This window comes from Bison bison, unplaced genomic scaffold, assembly GCF_000754665.1.
Source record: "Bison bison bison isolate TAMUID 2011002044 unplaced genomic scaffold, Bison_UMD1.0 scf7180017864171, whole genome shotgun sequence".
Lineage (NCBI taxonomy): Eukaryota > Metazoa > Chordata > Mammalia > Artiodactyla > Bovidae > Bison > Bison bison.
This window is the reverse complement of record NW_011494743.1, coordinates 3,654,205-3,674,740: the sequence shown is the minus strand read 5'-3', so window position 1 is coordinate 3,674,740 and position 20,536 is coordinate 3,654,205. Positions and strand designations below refer to the sequence as shown.

Sequence of the window (20,536 nt, the reverse complement as noted above, 5' to 3'; positions counted from 1 at the left end):
TTATTTCTCCCTCTAGAATGTTGGCTTCAAGAGAGTTGAGGACACCTGGACTTTGTTGCCTAGGACAGAGCCTGGGGCATAATAAATACAGGCAGACCTCATTTTATTGTGCTTTGCTTTAGTGTACTTCAAAAATACTGTGCTACTGCTAAGTCGCTTCAGCCGTGTCCGACTCTGTGTGACCCCATAGATGGCAGCCCACCAGGCTCCCCCGTCCCTGGGATTCTCCAGGCAAGAACACTGGAGTGGGTTGCCATTTCCTTCTCCAATGCTTGAAAGTGAAAAGTGAAAGTGAAGTCGCTCAGTCGTGTCCAACCCTTAGCGACCCCATGGACTGCAGCCTACCATGCTCTTCTGTCCATGGGATTTTCCAGGCAAGAGTACTGGAGTGGGGTGCCATTGCTTTCTCTGATCTATGCTTAATACCTGATGGCTGACTGAATGAATAAATGAGTGCAAAACAGCTTAGGGAGATAAGCAGTGATCATTGTAAAGGATGGCTAATGTCAAATGTGTGGAGACACAGAAGATGCCATCTGTTCAGATAGGAAGCTGAGAAGTGAGAACTGAGAAAGCTGGCTTACATCACATATCATCTATCTGTACCTCTGTACATCTCAGTGAAAGCTTAAACTAATGCCCATTTTCTAGGCACATAGAGAAATTGATAATCAGAGAAAACAGACCTTTTCTACAAAAATCATGGTTTACATCTAGAAAACACACACACACACACACACACACAACCCCTTCAGGTTTTATCTTAGATCTTACTTATGAAGCAGTGAACAGAAAGATTTATGTGGGGCTCATAATGACCTAACAGGCACTCATGACCACTCCACTAACAGCCCTTTTCTCCATGTAGGTTTAACTTCTCTTAGAAACCTAGTCTCAGCCTTGCATACCAACAGCATAAATCCTGCTTCACATTTTAGAGTGGCTGGTTTATTTTGCAAAAGGTACCAAGTGGCATATTAAAAATGAAAGCAAAAAGGACTGGATGGACAGACAGCATTTACAGGGAACTTTACGGGAAAAAAAAAATGAGAGCAGAAGCAGAAAAACAGCCAAGTAAATGGATACTAACATAGAGAACCCTTAGGGGAAATTTTCATGCGTTTTTGTTCTATTTGCTCTAATCTTATCTGTCCAATAAGAATGATATTTCATACTCCCCAGCAAGTTCCAATACTGTCTGCCACTCAAATCAGAGAGTCATTTAGAACAGAAAATGGACTGGAAAGATCAGACTCAGTACACTATCTTGATCCCCTAATTCCGGTATTCTGAAATAAGCTCTCCCCAAGTCCAAACATAAACCAGATGACTTTACAGGAAAGCTTTGCTTAAACCACGACAAGAGAGGCTGTTATTGCATCTGAGGCTTAGAGTCACCATGTCTAAAGAAAATGCACTGAGCCGGCCTCCAGAAAGAGAGCTGCAGAATGAGTTTCCCAGTCTCATCACTTGTTCTCAATCCCTGCCATGTATCCTTCGTGGTTCACACAGCCTCCACATTTTAAAAGGAGAAGAAAGAAAAAGAACATCCAGATAAAAACTTTAGGCATAGGCATCCTATTTTGGGGGAACAGGAAAGGTGAAATTGACAGCACTTTAATTTTGTGGCTATAATAAGAAAGCTAAGGTCATTTGAAACATGTGACTATATTTTTATATCTGGTTATATTAATATATGCATCATGGGCTTCCCAGGTGGCTCAGTCCTAAAGAATCTGCCTGCTAACGCAGGAGATACAGGAGATGTAGTTTCGATCCCTAGATTGGGAATATCCCCTGGAGGAAAAAAATGGCAACCCACTACAATATTCTTCCCTGGAAAAATCCCATGGAGAGAGGAGTCTGGAGGGCTACAGTCCATGGGGTCACAAAGTGTCAGACACGGCTGAGCACACATGCATAGGGCGCATTATGCCTTGAAATGCTATTACAGAAAACTAGGAACGACTTTTTAACTACCATCTTTTCTGGAAAGAGTTTGCTAAGATATTTATTTGACAAAATGCACACAGTAAATTCACAGGTGTGGCAAGTGTTTCTTTTCTACACCATCTTAAACAGAGACAGGAGCTTTCTTCCCAGGACCTAGAGATGTTTTTGGTTATCACAACTGGGTCAGGGGGCTGCTCCTAGCATCAAGTTGATAGAGGTCTGGGATGCTGCTAAACACAGGACAGTTCCCACCAAAAAAATGATATGATCCAAAATGACACTCATGTCAAGGTTGAGAAGCTTTCCTTGGGAATGTTGACTAGTTACTCTGGAGAGGTTTCATGTGAAAAAGTTCCAAATGTCAAAGGTACTGAGAGGTTTACTTAAGCAAAATCTATCCATAGAACTCTGAGCTGGCCTCTGAAAAAAGTCATAATTTTAGGGAACACAAAGAGTTATTTGGTTTTCTGGCTTTTAAAGCAAGTGGGCTCCAGAAGCCCAGAGAATGGAAGTCTAGGTCACTAAGAGGACATTATTTTACCTGCAGAAGAGCCATCTTCAGGGAATTTGGCAGTCAGTAGTGAAATCTTATTTCACTGACAATAAAAATAACATGAATGTATCAATAACCCCAGGGTAGGATTTTTTTTTTAACTCCAAAAAATCACACACAATCCTATATGCACACTGAGATAAATAGTGCTGCCTTGTCTTCACGTCCACGCGCAATTTTGTTGGAGTCAGAACCATGAATCCTCAGGGCAACCCTAGAGCACAAGATTAATAAGGTACTGGTCATCTTTATTGTAATACCATGTATCTTTCACATTACATTCCTTTCCTAGCGTAATAAGATCTGGTTTCTGTATCACTTAATATCAAATGCCATATAAAACAGCTGGCAAACCAAGGCCGTAGAAAACATTTCCCCCCCACATCTCTCCCAAGAATACATTTTATTCAAATCAAACAATCCAAAAGGCATTTACACAGCAGACCTTAGTGAAAAGGGCACAGGAAAAGATGAGATTTTGACTGGGGAAGGAATTATTTCCCACCTCTTATGCTCATATTTGAAAGTGATGGGATTTCATATTGGACTGTTAAAAAAGCAATAGGCCAGTAGTAATAACACATTATAGAGTTATGCCAGATAGCTCTGAAAGAAGAATGAGCATTTTTATTCTCCTAAGTTGACCTACAGTAAAAAAGTACTGAGTGGTTTCCTTTTCCATTGCAACCCAGAAACCTCTTCACTGTAACCTTCAAAGCCTTAGATACAAGTGACATTGAACTGATTTGTTTAAAGTGATCATTTGGGTAGATTCAAGCAGATGACATGACTGACATTTTCTGCCACCTACACTCAAACTGCTCAGAGACACCATGGTCCACATTTACATTTACAAATGTTTGTTCTTCATTAGAGAAAAATCAAGCTAAATTTGGGAGTACTTATTTCAGTTTTATGTTGCTGTATAAACATTGAAGTTATGGAATTCAGAACATTTAACAGTTTATACAACTGAGCTACCAGACACCCCAGACACGTCTTTAATTTGATACTCAGAAGCCCCCATGACTGAGCGCAGTTCTAGGATGCTCCAGGATTACAAAATACGTCCTTTGAATAAAAAGAAAAATTGAAGTATATGTGATTTACAATGTTGCATTAATTTCTAATGTATAGCATAGTGACTCAGTTACACACACACACACACACACACACACATACACGCACAGACACACACACATTGCTTTCACTACTCTTTTCCATTATGGCTGATCACAGGATATAGTCTCCTGTGCTATAGCAGAACTTGTTGTTTTCCCCTTCTGCATATAATATCTGCCAACCCCAAACCCCCCGTCTCTCCCTTCCCACCCCTTTCCCTCCCCCTTGGCAACCACATAGAATTTCCATATCATCCAGCAATCCCACTGCTGGACATATATCTGGAAAAAACTAGCACTCAAAAAGATAAACCATGTTCTTAAATGTGACATGCCACCAAGAGGACAAGCTCATGTCCCTGCTCCATCAAGAGGCCTTCCACATCTCTTGCTAGAATGTAACTGCTTTTACTCTGTGGTCCTGTGACCATTTATTTTGACTTTTTTTGTGAAAAGAATAGAAAAATGTAAACAGTGAAAAGTCAGTCTCCCTATCGCCCCTCCTTCTCAGCTCTCTGTTGGTCCTCCCCAGAGACGATTGTCACCATGTCTCGTGTCTTCCTTCAGAAATACTTCGTACATCTGAAAGGTAAGACATCATAAAACTCAAAGCACTCTTTGCTTCTTTCACAATACTCTGGGCATTATATCTAGAATTTGTGTGCATGTCCATTGTTCCTGATAGGATGCAAACTTTTTTTTCAAATCTGCATCACCAACATGATTTTAAACAGTACAACAGATATGAAAGAAAAGCAGTTTGTTGAACTGAGTCATCATTAAGCCATTTTTAACAATATTAACTGGATTGGTGTTGGTTGCAACTGTATCTTTAGATATGTTTTTCCTACATCAAATGGGATCAGTTTCTTCTCTGCAGCAATAAATATTTATGCCTCTGTTAGCTTCCTACTCTCCCTCTAAGTTAGGTTTGCCTACTGGATCGAATGGGCTTCCAGGGTGGCACCAGTGGTGAAGAAACTGCCTGCCAAAGCAGGAGACATAAGAGATGCAGGTTCGATCCCTGGGTGAGGAAGATCCTCTGGAGGAGGGCATGGCAACCCACGCCAGCACTCTTGCCTACAGAATCCCACAGAGAGAGGAGCCTGGTGGGCTACAAACAGTCCATGGGGTCACAAAGACTTGGACACAACTGAAGTGACTTAGCATGCACGCAGGCACTGGACTGAACACATGGGTATAAAGATGGAATAAATACTTTACTCTGGACATTCACATTCGATCCCTTCGTATGCTGAATTTTCTAAATCAGTTTCCACATCTTTAAGAGGTACATGCTGACAGTAAGTCAAGAAACAGGATATTGAGGAAACATATGTGGTTATTTTGACATCTTAACATCCATAGAAATGATTATTTATATGTTTCCATATAAGGCAATTAAAACCCAAAAGACCAAAATATTTTAAAAAACTCGTGTATATAAAGAAATACCAAGTGAATAACGTTAATTAACTACAATTTTGCTGTTCCTTCCATTTCATGATATGAAATTTCTATCTTCTTGATAGCAACACAGTGCATAATCTAATGCTTCCAAAATTCCACTCTTAACCCAGGACATGAACAACTCTTGTGCAGTTTGGCTTCTTTGGATGAAACTGGAGGTTGCACTTAAAGATAATCAGATTAGGGTGTTACATGAGAACAGAGTGGCTTGATACCAGGAAGGGGGCTGGGTTACCTAATGCCACTTTGCTGCAGTCAAGCAGATGCCATCAGTAACATTTTCTATTTCTGATTGGGCATTCATACTACCAAGTTAAACAGGCTGTAGAGAAAAATAAGACATGGAACCTGCCTTCAGATTTGATAGTCCATCAGAGAAATAAATATGATGTCAAGAGCTATGTGATAAAAAAGCTGTTACTGTGTCATATACACGTGTGTGCTAAGTTGCTTCAATCATGTCCAACTCTTTGCGACCCTGTGGACTGTAGCCTGCTACGCTCCTCTGTCCAGGGGATTCTGCTGGCAAGAATATTGGAGCGGATTGCCATGCCTTCCTCCAGGAGATGGTTGCAACCCAGGATCTAACCCGCGTCTCGTTATGTCTCGTTATGTCTCCTGCATTGGCAGGTGGGTTCTTTACCACCAGTGCCACCTGGGAAGCCCTAGCTGCATGACAGTCGCATGAAATGCAGTGTAACAATCGTGTCAGCTTTGACAGGGGCCACACTGTGCCGCAGGGGGTCCTTTAATCCTTACAGCGTCTTATGAAGACTTATTCTCACTGTCATCTCCACTTCATAGAAGGGGAAACTGAAGCACAGACGACTTGCCTACATGTGGAGAACAACAGAATTTGAATGCACGCCTGGGCAGGCTGGCTCTGGAGTCTGCACTTCTAACCACTGCTCACACTGTTTCTCTTGTGACTAATTACACAATTAGTCACATACCAGACCTCTGTCTGGTATGATTTAATGGTGTTCTCTAAAGGAGAGAAATAAAAGAAAGAAGGAAAGGAAGAAATATCACCATTCTCTGCAGGCAGAGAGAACTCCATGAGCAACAAGACTCACGGGTTAACATAACATGAGATACTCTGAGAATCAAGAAAGGTCCAATTCAGTTGCAGGAACCAAATCATGAAATTCTAGTGCCACTCTGGAAACTTTGAGTTTTGTTCTGCTTTTAATAAAGTCCATGTAATACTTTAAGCCAGGCAGGTAGATGATTACTTATTACTTTTTGCTTTAAAAAATATTCAGAAAGCAATGTGAAAATGGTTTGGTACTTAGTTATATCAGAGGCAGATAAAAGCTTAATACAGGTAGGGAATGGTAATTGAATGAACTCGACCAGTGGCAGGGAGACAGCTGGTTTGAAGATGTAGTTCAAAGAGAGATAGAAGAAGTCTTGACCAATTTTATCACTAGGAGTGTTGTAGGAGAGAAGGCCCAGAGAACTGGAATTATGACTTAAATGGCTTTAGAGTGAACTTTTTAAAAACTGTAAGAAGTATTTTGATGTTTTTCATTTATTTGGTTTGTATTATGAAGGACTGATGAAGACAAAGCCTTCAGTTGGGGTCAGGACATCTAGGAGCAGCGGCCAGTGCAGTGAGAGACACAGATGATGGTTCCCTGTGGCTAGTTATAAACTTGAAGTATGAACTTGGGAGTCTTCAGTTCCTAAAAGCAGGAGGAGTGGATGAGAAACAGCGTGAGAAAGGGCTAAACCCTGAGAAAGATCAGTAAAAGTGGGCAGAAGGGGAATTCACAGACACCAGAGGAGCAGTGCAAGGGGAGGGCAAGGAGGATCCGCAAAGGAGATGTGTGTGTGTGTGCTAAGTCTGACTCTTTGCAACCCTCTGCCCATACCTGTTCTTGCGAGTCTCCAGGCAAGAAGACTGGAGTGGGTTGCCATGCCCTCCTCCAGGGGATCCTCCTGACCCACGGATCAAACCCACGTCTCCCGCGGCTCCTGTACTGCAGGTAGATTCTTTACTGCTGAGCCACTGGGGAAGCCCCATTAGAGACAACACAGGAAGACAATGTGTAAAGAATACTAAAACTGTTTACCAGTAAAGAAAAAGCAAACATAGTGTGGTCACTACAAGTTACAGGCAGAAAAAGATTGTTTTGTTTTTTGACTGCACCACACAGCATGCGGGATGCTTGTTCCCTGACCAGGGATTGAACCTCTACGCCCTGCATTGGAAGCACGGAGTCTTATCCACTGCACCACCAGGGAAGTTTAGAAAAGGACAGTTTTGCTTCTGCCCTCTTTATAGGTGGGAGAGACTTGACTTTTACAGGCTGAAAGGAATATTCAGTGGACAAGGCAACGTTGAAGACAGGGACTGCTGGATGATATAAAGTTCTTTATCAGATGAGAGTACATAAAATCAAGAAGATGGTATCCTGAGCATCTTAACTGCAATTTGCTTCCTGAGGGAGATGTTCATTGTCCTTAAAGTCTAAGCAGGCAGTGGGAGAGGATGAACCACTTTTGCAACTGTTGAAATAGTTCAAAGGATACAATGTTCTACTGTTAGTATAAAGTACACAGAGACAGACATCACAGAGAGGATGCTGGAAGGTGGACGGATATACCTGCAGTTGACCTCTGTACAGTGTAAATGGTGACCTGGGAGGAAGACACAGTCCCCAGGGACCAGGCAGTCCCCATGGCGTCTAACGGCACCACCAGAGTTCAGACCGCGGCTGCTCAGATTACAGGTTGAAACCCCGGTTTTTTCTCTTCAGGTTTGTTGTGAGTCACAATGAAAGTCTGGACACTTAGGTCTTTGGTGAAAGATTCAGATTTTAAATTGCGCATTGGAAAGATGACTGACTATAGCAAAACATAAACTCATTCCAGCCCAGGCTTAGGACACGGGGGCGTCTCTAATAATTGACCTCGAACCTTGGGCAGGAAGATCTTTATAATAAGCAGATGTATGCATATATAGTACAGACAGGTAGATGGATTCACACATTTATACACACATATGCTGCTGCTGCTGCTGCTAAGTCGCTTCAGTCATATCCGACTTTGCGACCCCATAGACGGCAGCCCACCAGGCTTCCCCGTCCCTGGGATTCTCCAGGCAAGAACACTGGAGTGGGTTGCCATTTCCCTCTCCAATGCATGAAAGTGAAAAGTGAAAGTGAAGTCACTCAGTCGTGTCCGACCCTCATCGACCCCATGGACTGCAGTCCACCAGGCTCCTCCGTCCATGGGATTCTCCAGGCAGGAGTACTGGAGTGGGGTGCCATCGCCTCCTCCGATACACACATATCCATGTATGCAAACACAGACACTTGCTGGATTTAGTTAATGAACATGTGTATTCATTCAATTATTTCTATTTTCCAGTGTGCATATACATTTCTAATTGTAATTACAAGTATTTTTACATATATTAGACTCCAAGAACATGCACTATTAAATTACAAATATCAATTACTTGGTACATAGTATGTGTTCAATAAATGTCATGCCCTTACATTACACGCCTGTCTTCTGTCACTCTCTCTGAGCATATAATGCCATATTCTGTGTCTTTTGAATTAACTATGCTACCTTCTCAGCTATACAGTATGACTCTAGAGGGCTTCATTCTCTGTATTTTTATTTCTTGTCTTTACTTTCTGACCAGCATGTTTAGAGTGCCTTGTTGGAAATAGGAGAAGGCTTACTGGATAAATGGAGAGCTATCATTACTTTTTGCCCCTAGAGAAGTTTTAATCAACATGGGACAAAGGAATAGATCTCTACCCAAGACTATCATCTTTGTTGACTCTTTCATGGACGGTAGACCATGAGTTTCTTAAGCCCCTGTTTTACACAGATGCATTGTTTTTTTAAAGCCTATAGAGCATAGTACTGTGCTTGGAAGACTTATTGGATGTTTACTGAGTGACTGAATAAATGACCCTCTAAGCTGACCAAACAGAAAATGGAGTTACATTCCTTCTATCCTCTAGGTTGATCTTAAATGAGATCTTCATTCTGACTAATTCTTTAGAGGCTGAAAGACAGAAAACTGAAAGCCGTGGAGAAATCTAAGATAAAAGACTGAAAATAAGAATAATAATTATTCTTCAATTTGTTGGTTCATTGCAGGATGGCCAACGTAAAGGAAAGAAATTGGAAAGTAAGAAGAAAGTTTCAACCAAAGACTATTCAGAATGACAGAATTTTAAAGATGCTGGATTATGTAGCTTAAGTCTGATTTTTTTCAGAGGAAAAGTTTAGGCTATATTAATTGTTCTAAGTAAGAGTCTGCAAACTTCCAGATGCTTATTAAAATGGAGTATGGAAATACAATCACCGTGTTACTAACTTGATTCTGTGTGTTACCCTTCCTCTGAGAGCCAGAGGCAAGCATAGAAGCTTTATTAATGTTGAAATGAGCCTGGGCACAGGCTACGATTATTACCTGGCAGAAGCGACACTCTGACCCTAGAGAAACAGACACTTCTCCCTTCACATCGCTCTTTCTCAGGTGAGAGAGGGGGAGAAAGATGGATATGGACAGAAGCTTTGTAAGCATGGGTGATGCCACTGAAATCAGAGTCACTCACAGGAAGAAAAGAAATACACTGATGAGAAAGGTTTGATTAACATTTTTGTTTAGAACAAAAAGAAAGATTTGAACATTTTTCTCCAGTACTGATTTCAGAGTTCAGAGATACCTTAGCAATTAAAACATAGAAAAAGTGATCTACTTACCCATTCTGTATGGCAGCTGTGGGGTCATAGGTCAGGGCCATGCCAGCCTGTATAATGGGGGGAAGAAGGGAGAAAATGGATCTTAATGTTTTTAATGGTAATCTCCAAAGCATTCAGTACACACACAGAGACTTTTTATCTGTACATTCTATGATTTAAGTTTACGTATTCCTATATATTTCTCCCCCCTTTACTGCCAAGCATTTTTACTACCTGAACACCAGAATCCAACATTGAGTTAGGGAATTTATATTATATATCCAGACAAACCAAAGAACAATTCATTTTGGATGGTCTCCATTTCTACTTCATATGCCATGCACTGTCTAATCTGGTGTCCTTATAATTTCTCATTCTTTTCAAGAACACCTATTGTATATCTCCAAGCATGGGGAAAAAAGGTAAGAATGGATCCTGGGGTAAGAGTTAAAATAAATGCTACTTAAAATTCATTTGACCTTTTAGAAGAAAGTGTTAAGAAAGATTTATTTTAAAATAGATTGCATGCCTCAGGGTATGCAGGCAATGAATCACAGGGTGCTGTCCAACACCTTGCTGGTACCTGTCCCACCCAGAGTGTAGAAAGGGAAGGTCATTTGCATGTGATGGAAACTCTTGGCCTTGTGGCTAACAAGGAGATATTTTTGTTTTGTTTCCAAGGGAACACCGCCACTGAAAAACTACATTTCTATAACTGACAGTCATTACAGAGAGGAATATAAACTTGATGATCGCTGACTGAAATCTACATTTCCCCTTCGTGCACACCATCACATCTCATCACCACAAGTGAAGTGAAAGTCACTCAGTTTTGTCTGATTCTTTGCGACCCCAAGGACTATACAGTCCATGGAATTCTCCAGGCCAGGATACTTGAGTGGGTAGCCTTTCCCTTCTCCACAAGGACTCTATGAATAGGCAGAAGAAATATTTTCTCCATTTGATGGATGCAGACATGGAAGCCTTGGAGGGGTCAAGTGACTTGTTCAAGGTCACAGGTTTGGAGGCAGAATCAGATTCCAACCCAACTCTTCTGCTGGGCGTGCCCTTCCACAGCCCTGCTGTGCCACTGACTAGGATTTTGCATGAGCCCCCAGGATCATCTCTCTGTGGCCATGCAGACCCACCACTCTTTGTCTTCCAGGACTGTCAGCCTAGTTATTGCTTGTGGGCAGGCAGATAGGATGAAACTGAAGGCTGACTAGGCTGGACATTTTTTTTTACTTTTTGATCGTCTGGCTTGATGAAAGTGAAAGTTGCTCAGTCATGTCTGACTCTTTGCAACCTCGTGGACTATATAGTCCATGGAGTTCTCCAGGCCACAATACTGGAGTGGGTAGCCATTCTCTTCTCCAGCGGATCTTCCCGACCCAGGAATTAAACCGGGGTCTCCTGCATTGCAGGCGGATTCTTTACCAGCTGAGCTACCAGGGAAGCTGGCTTGATAATGCACTATTGTTATATAAGATGTAACCATTGGGTGAGATGGAGTGTTGGGTAAACAGGAGCTCCTGTTCATTTCTTTCACAATTTCCTGTGAATATGTAATTGTTTCAAAATAAGTAAGAAAAAAATAAACTAGCTTTGAAGACTTTTGTAGAGGACTAAGAAAACCATAAAAACTTAAAGAAAGAGCTTTTGTGTTTGAGTTTCTTTTCCAGTGCGGTTGAAGGTGGTTTTCCTATTCAGCTCATTGACTTCCTAAGATTTAACACATAACCGAAATGCAAATTCTCAGGCTTTATAAGGTGGAGCCTGAAGTCCAGGATGGCCTGCTGCATTGAGCTTAGATGCATTGTTTTTCCTGAATAATATTTAAAACTTATTATTAAGACTGGTATGAGGAACAAAAGTGTAGAACCATCTATAAGTGGAACTGGCATAGAGGAAGCATACATAATTGAAACGAAGTTTGCAAACAAAGCTGAGACAGAGATGCACTGGGAACATAGGATTGCTGATAACTCTGGCTAAAGAAATACAATCTGATAGTGTGACAAGCTGAGGCCCAGGGAATGAGACGAGAATAAAAGAGTAGATATGAAGACAGATTTCTCCCACCTTGGGAGAAGCAAAGATACTGATGTCAAAGCATGTAGATTCTAAGTCTAAATTCTCCCCTGGATGGGCCTCCACCATGTGACGGGTGGGAGGCTGGCCCGAGGCTGAAGAGCCCTCAGAAGTGACCTGTCCAGGCTAGACGCCATGGTTCTGGGTCCTTGAGATGATCCGTCTGAGATGAGATTTCCTGCTTAGAAACTCTAAGTTTCTCTCCTGTAACTTATCCAAGATGTCAGACAAAAGAAAGAATGAAAAAACAAAAACCAAAAAAACAGGCTATGTGCTCAATAGGAGATTCAGATGATCATTGTATTTTCAGACCAAATTGTTTAAATCCCAGGAAACTTGTAGGTAGCCAAGTTTATTTACTCCTTTTCCTTGAACTGTAGTGCTCAAAGACCAATGCTCCCCAGCCTTTCTTGACTTGTAAATTGTCATCAATATTCTCTTTTTATGCCATGTAATTTGTTTTGACAATGTTAAGTAAGGATATTTTTTTTTTCTTTCACATTTGACTTGAATTCCTCATGGATTACAGTTAACCAATAGGTCTAGCAAAGAATATGGTAATTATCACAAAATTCTATTGCTTTGTTGGATAGTATTTGATAATCAGAAAGTTTACACTGGCCTTTTCCTCCATCTTAAATCCCCATTCATCTTTTAGAAGATGGAAAGAATTAAATCGAAAGCCATATGATTCAGTGGAAAGGATACATGTTTTGGACCTGGGTTCAAGTCTTAGCTCTGTTGCTTTCTGGCACTGGGACCTTGGGTGAGTTATTTCACTTATTTGAGTCTCAGTTTCCTTAACTGGTATATGGGATGGCAACACCTATGTCATACGATTGTTGTAAAATGTGAAAGATATTACATTTGTGAAGTGCCTCGCACAGTGCCTAGACACGAGACACACATGTAAATATTATTCTGACACCTAGCAACGCATGCTAAGCACCCCGTGAGAGAATGGATGAAGCGTAGCGTGGACAGGCCAGGGTGCTCCGGGAAGACACCTGGAGGAGGCAGAGTTGAGTGGAACCTTGAAGATGGTTAGGGTTTCCATAGATGGAGATAAGAGGTGGAGGCCAGCTCAGGCAGAAGAGTTATCATGGAAAAAGTCTTGTGAATAAAAAGGGCAAGGTGGATAGTCCCCTTGGAGTAGAGCATTGGTGAGAACAGTCAGAAGTAAGATTTGGAAGGAAAAGAGGAAGGTCTTGATTGCTTGGCTCCTACTGGGTAATCACTGATCATTTCTTCAGGTAGAAAAATGATTCAAAGACGGCCTGAGAGATGTTGCTGATGGTCCCGTGGTGAAGAATCCGCCTTGCAATGCAGGGGGCACAGGCTCAGTCCCTGCTTCAGGAAACTAAGCCCGCACATGCTGTGGAGCAAATAAGCCCTCAAGCCCCAACTGCTCAGCCTGCTTGATACAGTGCAGATTTCACATACCACGGACAACTAATAGCCGATGTCGTCAAATAAATAAATAAATATTGCTTAAAACAAGAGACTGGGCAACAAGAAATAGCACGAACCCCCTAAAAACAGAGGGAAAATCCTGAGTGATGGGTGACTACGGTAGACACCGGGGGACAGGGAGGTGGAGAGAAACTAAGGCACGGATGAACCCAAGTTTCATCTACTTCATAATTTTGTCTGGGGTCAGTCCCACCTCTGAGGATCTTTGGCAAGAGGACACCACCAGAGATGAGCATTTGGAACACTGGGTTACAAGGCAAGACATGGGTTAAACAAAGGGGTGTTTGAGCGTAACCCACTGGCTGACTGTCACAGCACAACAGCTGACACGGGCTGCACCTGGTTTTCATTTCTTGTGTAACAGATTGTTGAGTTATAATTCCAACATGGTCTTAATGCAGATTTTGCATTCCATTTCCTGTGTTCCTTTGCACAAGGTAAAAAAGAAAATCGATTTGCTGCTCTGTCTAGCCACCTTTATACTGAACTAGAACCATGAAATTGTCATTATGTAATTACCAAATTTTATGGCATGTTTACAAACTCCAGAGTCACAAAAAAGGTAAAATAACTTGGAACAAAATGAAAATGTCACACCACCTAAGTAGGAAAGTGATGTTTAATTTTGTCGTTCTCTTCTGAAAAGGATTTTTATTAAATTCACAGATATTTTCTATATTTTATGTTCACATTATTTGTGGATTAAAGCATTTATGATTTACTTCAAAAAGAAAGGGAGTGTTTTTTGGGGGTCATTTTCCAGTAGCAGCTTAGTATTTCAGTCATAATAGGGTTATTTCTAGACTTTCCAGACAGAGTCTGTAAGAACTAAATAGAAACTTTAGGATGTAGTTTACAGGAATCAATTAGATGTCAATGAAAAAAAAAAAATGTTGCCTGCCACATCAGTAAACGAAGATGTTGCAACCATCAAGCCATCACATTACAGCTGTCCTGGTGACTCCTGTGGGAACTCAGGATGAAACTGGATGCCCATCATCAAATCATCAGCCACTGCAGCCGCCCACAAATGTACACCTTGAGGAGACTCGGGATAAGAAAGCACAGGATACTGGCCATAGACAGCTGAGGTGCATATCAAAGGCTCATTGCATTTCAATGAGCCCTGGATTTTTCATCTTCCCATATAGAGGAAGGGGACTTCCACAGTGGCTCAGTAGTGAAGAATCTGCCTGCAATGTAGGAGACGCAGGAGACACCGGTTCGATTCCTGGGTCAGAAAGATCCCCTGGAGGAGGGTATGGCAACCCACTTCAGTATTCTTGCTGGGAAAAATCCCATGGACAGAAGAGCCTGATGGGCTACAGTCTCTGGGATCACAAAGAACTGGACAACACTGAAACATAGCAATGGCATGCCGCATATAGAGGAAAGCACTAAACTCCCTATGTTGAGCTACCTTGTTTTTCTTAATTAAAAGCAATCTTTGGATGTTCTGACTACCTGATCTTTGTTGCAAAAATCTCTGTATATCCTGGCTCCTCTTTGGAAGCAGTCTCTTAGAATGATCTGAGATGCTGTGTCCCAGGCTTAAGTCCTCAGTTTTGTCCAATGAGTAACACATAATTTTCAACTTTTAGGTTCTACATCTTGTTTGGTCAACATAAGATACCAAAATTATTTCCAATAAATATAGTGGATACATTGAGACATGTCAGTTTGACTTAGGAGCTAGATATTTGATATTCATCATTTTAAATGAAGAGGTAATAATTATGAAATGCTGCTTAAAATGTACCCACTAGGGAAGTACTAGGGAAGTAACTGGATTAGTTACAAATGAATAATTACAAAAATATCCAATCTTCTAAGATCAGATTTAATGCAACCTTTAATAAATAGGTAGTAAATGTCATCATATATTTTAGTTACCATTGTGTACTGAATTAGCACAAGAGAAGTTCAGGAAGCCAATGAAGAAAAGGATAACTTGGTTTTCTGAGTATCATTTTTAAAGAGTTTAATTCTTGCAACTAATTTAAACCCTATTTGCAACTGTTAGCTGGTTATCATAAGAACTCAATAAATGAAATAAAACAACTTAAAAATTATATTTGTTGCTAAGTCGTGTCTGACCCTGGCAACCCCATAGACTGCAGTCCACCAGGTTCCTCTGTCCGTTGAATTTCCCAGGCAAGAATACTGGAATGGGTTGCCATGCCCTCCTCCAGGGGATCTTCCCAATCCAGGGATGGCACCCAGGTCTCCTACATTGGTAGGCGGTTTCTTTACAGCAGAGGGTTTCCTGGTGGTTCAGTGATAAAGAATCCTTCTGCTGAGGCAGAGGCTTGGGTTCAGTCCCTGGGTTAGAAAGATCTCCTGGAGAATCCCATGACCAGAGGAGCCTGGTGGGCTATGGGGTTGCAAAGAGTTAGGTATGACTTAGGGACTAAACAACAGCAATAAAAATGATATGTGAAAATGACTCAAATTATAATGCATTATAAATGTTTAGGTATGGCTACTGTAGGAGAAGGCAATTGCACCCCACTCCAGTACTCTTGCCTGGAAAATCCCATGGACAGAGGAGCCTGGTAGGCTACAGTCCACGGGGTTGCACAGAGTTGGACACGACTGAAGTGACTTAGCAGCAGCAGCAGCAGCATGGCTACTGTAGTGAAACCTTTGTAGTATCCGTTCAGTTTAGTTGCTCAGTTGTGTCTGACTCTTTGCAACCCCATGGACTGCAGCACGCCAGGCCTCCCTGTCCATCACCAACTCCCGGAGCTTACTCAAACTCATGTCCACTGAGTCGGTGATGCCATCCGTCTATCTCATCCTCTGTCAGCCCCTTCTCCTCCCGTCTTCAATCTTTCCCAGCATCAGGGTCTTTTCAAAGGAGTCAGCTCTTTGCATCAGGTGGCCAAAGTATTGGAGTTTCAGCTTCATCATCAGTCCTTCCAATGAATATTCAGGACTGATTTCCTTTAGAATGGATGGCTTGGATCTCCTTGCTGTCCAAGGGACTCTCAAGAGTCTTCTCCAACACCACAGTTTAAAAGCATCAATTCTTTGGTGCTCAGCTTTCTTTACAGTCCAACTCTCACATCCATACATGACTATTGGAAAAACCATAGCTTTGACTAGATGGACCTTTGTTGGCAAAGTAATGTCTCTGCAGTATAACTTTGTTATATTTATATTTTACTAGCTTGAGAATGGCAGGGGGTCAAGAATAAAGGCTGAAACTACAAGATTAATGGTACAGTGACTCTAGTGGTGGAAGTCAGTAAAATTTTATAAATCCAAAGCACAAACTGACTGAGAAGTTGAAGGTGTCACATGTGATCCCTGAAGTGTGGATATCCAAGCCATTCAGAGCAATCAATAAAAATCACCAGAAAACCACAAAATGATCAATGACCAGTCAAGCTTTTGGCCAAAGAAAGGGCTTTCACCTTCTTCAGCTGAGAGTGCCAGTAATCCTATGAAATAACATGCTCAGGGCAAAACTGAGGTCAGGGGCTCTTGCTGAATGGGGATGTAAAAGCATGACCTCCTGGCTTTCAGAAGAGGCAAGTGGTGGGGCTTTACTGGAACAGTTCTGCCATGGATACATGGCCACTGGGTGGTCTGTGTCTCCGGCGAGAGGCAGTCAACCATGTAAGGCAGGTATCTGCTCTCATCTGCTGAAGGGATGCTCCCTGGGCTGCGAGCAGCCAGGCCCTCTTTTAAAGAGAAATGTGTGAACGTGTGAGTCTCTCAGTTGTGTCTGACTCTTCGTGACACATGGACAGTAGCCTGCCAGGCTCCTCTGTCCACGGGATTCTCCAGGCAAGAATACTGGAGTTGGTAGCCATTCCCTTCTCTAGGGGATCTTCTCAAACCAGGAGTCGAACCCTGGTTTCCCACATTGCAGGCAGATTCTTTACTGTCTGAGTCACCAGGGAAGTCCCTCTAAAGAAAAGGTGAGGAACAAATGAGATGGGAGACAGGAAAATGTCCAAACCTACAGAAGGGAGCCAATACTGCATGGTCCTGGATGGGGCAGAAATCCTAGAAACTGTCCCGTGAAAGAGGCCAACCCACCTGTGAACTGGCTCACAGTACACTCTCTAATCTTCGTAATTCCTGAGCCCTCAAAGCACTGTGAGCCTCTCCCCTAATTTCCTTCTGATCACTCACAGCGCTTGTTCTTCTCTGGTGTTACTCGTCCCATCTGCTTTTGAGATGTCAGCGCTCAGGACCAGGGCTTCCCTCCTTCTCTCTCCTTCTGATCCCAACTACTGTTTATCAGGAAGGCCAAAATCTTGTCTCAAAATAAAGTATCTAAACTGAGTTCCAGACAATCATTGCCAAGATTAATTAGTAAGTGTATGTATCGTCAGTATCTTCTAAAGTTATCGTTTCTTATTTGGGCGTTTACTACTATCCTTTCATAAAAAATACTCTCTTCAGCCTCTGCTTCCACCTTCCTTTCAATCCACCAGTCGTAACACTGTGCTGTGAAATTTGTTCTTACAACGGGCAGATCCAAGCAGCATGGTGTCACCTAAGGGATAACTCACAGCTTACAGAGCCCTTCAGGATCAAATGTGTATGTACCTCTGACCTCCACCAACTTCCTGTGCGATTCCAGACCCCACCCTTCACCAACTCAGACGGACACTCACCCTGTCCTGTGGTGTGACCTCTGGGCCTTTGTGGAAAGTCTGTGTAGCACTGAGGGAATGTGGGCTTTCCCTTCTCCAGCCTCAGACTAAATGTCATGGCCTCTGAAAGCCATTTGCCTCTGAGAAGCATTAACCCCTGCCTTTGCTCCGCCCCCATGATGCAGGGTGAGAGTGAGTGTGCCCACACGTGCCATCTGTGTGCCTCTCCTAAACGGGCTCCTGGCTGATTCCATCGTGGTATCTCCTCTTCCCAGGCCAGTTATGGGAACATAACAGACTCATCAAATGTTTGTTCAATGCATTAGCAAATGAATATATGACTTGAAAATTTTGAATTTGGACTTCAGTTAAACTTATATTTGGGTCTTGCTCTTTTTTTTTTTGCTGTGCCACACCACATGCGGGATCTTGTCTCCCCACCAGGGATCGAACCTGTGCCCCCTGCAGCACAAGTGCAGACCTCCAACCACTAGAATGCCAGGGAAGTCCCAAACATGTATCTGAAAATGGAACTGGGGTATTTTGAATTTTTATTTTACCTGTAAGATTTCCTTAAAAAAAAACTCAACTGAACTCAATTGAACTTCTAAAGACAGTGTCTCAGCCCTTGATTGATTAGCAGAGATAGGAAGAAGAAAAGTGATTATTGGGGTCACTGAGAGAGTTTCCTGATGTAACAAGGTAGCTCGTGCACTTGAACCATAATACCAGCAGGAATCCAAGAGGGACTCAAGGCCCCTCCTTATGCAGGTGCCTGACCCTGAAAGCAGAGAATAGGAGACTGTTAAAAGCCATCTTGAAATATCCAGAGGTGTGTCAGGAATCAATTAAATGAAATGCAGGAGACGTCTCACTTATTTAAAAAAAAAAAGCAAAACTACACCGAGAATAGAGAAGATCTGCCTCCTTGCGTTCAAGAAAAGACCGTGATGGGGAGTTATGCTGCTGCTTATGCACTCTGCCATGATGATATTTCTTCTTTCCAGCTTTTGCTATAACATTCATATCAGGCAGAGATGTTGTCCCCTTTCCAGCAATAGAAAAGGACAAGATAAAAAAGATGCAGACAGAATTAAGACTGGAAGGCTGCAAAAATCTATGACTGCACACACACAAAAAGCATTGTTCAAAGGGAGGCAGAATAAAAGGAATCATAGCATTATGTGTGTGGGCACACCCTAAGTCGTTTTGGACTCTTTGCAACCCCGTGGACTATAGCCTGCCAGGCTCCCCTGTCTATGGGGTTCTCCAGGCAAGAATACTGGAGTGGGTGGCCATGTCCTCCTCCAGGGGATCTTCCTGACCCAGGGATCGAACCTGCGTCTCTACTATCTCCTGCACTGGCAGGCAGGTTCTTTACCACCAGCGCCACCTGCATGGCATCATGTAGCTAAAGGTCTCAAAGTCTGGGGAGATCTAGTCTGAGTTTGTCGTTAGAACCAAAGTTAAATGAAGCCTTGATTGATAATTATAAAAGAGACAAGAGAACATTGCCATATTTTAGGTAGCTGCTTCTGTTTTCACCTCAGTCTAAATGACTGATCTTCGTAGATTTCAAGACACAGTTTTGCTTTACTTTTTAACATCTGTGAAATCGAGGCTAAAAGGATACTTGATGGCATTTGAGAGTTTGGCAAGTTTCTCCTCTTTTTTAGTGGTATTTAAAATAGTATTTTGTCTTTAACTGATTGTTGTTTTAGAGCCAGTGTTGCAGTGTACATATTATTAAACCCCACACAGGCAAATCAGGTAAAAAATATAAGATGTTGAGGTTGCTTCCAGGGCGAGCCCATGCAGCTAGACCGGCGAAAGGCTCAGGTATCTAGCTAAATGATCTGTATCCTTCCAGGTCCCAGATATGATTTGATGTCACATGGAAGTTGTAAGCTTCAGCTTACATATTGATAGGGGACTTCCTGGTGGTCCAATGGTTAAGAATCTGCCTGCCAAAGCATCAGGCATGAGTTCGATCCCTGGTCTGGGAAGATTCCACATGCTGCGGGGCAACCAGGCCCATGCTTCACAACTACTGAGTCCACAGCCCTAAAACCCATGTCTGCAACAAGAGAAGCCACAGCATTTAGAAGCCCGTGAACTGCAATTAGAGTAGATCCTGCTCTCCACACTAGACAGAGCCTGCACAGCAATGAAGGCCCAGCACAGCCAAAAGCAAAATAAATAAATTAAAAAAAATTTGATGGGAACCACTCTGCATCTTGTGACCGGTGAGCTGCCAAGACAGTGCCAACCATTCAAGAAGTCCCCCCAGTTGACTGGTACTGTCACAGCTGCCCTTATCCACGGGGACTGCATCAAGGGTCCACAGGAGACATGCTGATCAACCATCAGCCTTTCTCCTTGTAAATGCTTGATGTAATCTTCTCAGCCTTGCTGCTGCTGCTAAGTCACTTCAGTTGTGTCCGACTCTGTGTGACCCCATAGACAGCAGCCCACCAGGTTCCCCCACCCCTGGGATTCTCCAGGCAAGAACACTGGAGTGGGTTGCCATTTCCTTCTCCAATGCA

General features: G+C 42.4%; 1 protein-coding gene across 1 annotated transcript in view; it reads right to left on the bottom strand.

Moving 5' to 3' along the window:
- LOC104990119 (RNA-binding motif, single-stranded-interacting protein 3) overlaps window positions 1-20,536 on the bottom strand; it is a 682,427-nt gene that overhangs the window by 9,726 nt on the left and 652,165 nt on the right. Inside the window, exon 8 of the mRNA XM_010842053.1 lies at window positions 9,835-9,881. Coding sequence (XP_010840355.1) covers window positions 9,835-9,881 — 47 coding nt within the window. The remainder of the gene's footprint in view (window positions 1-9,834; window positions 9,882-20,536) is intronic.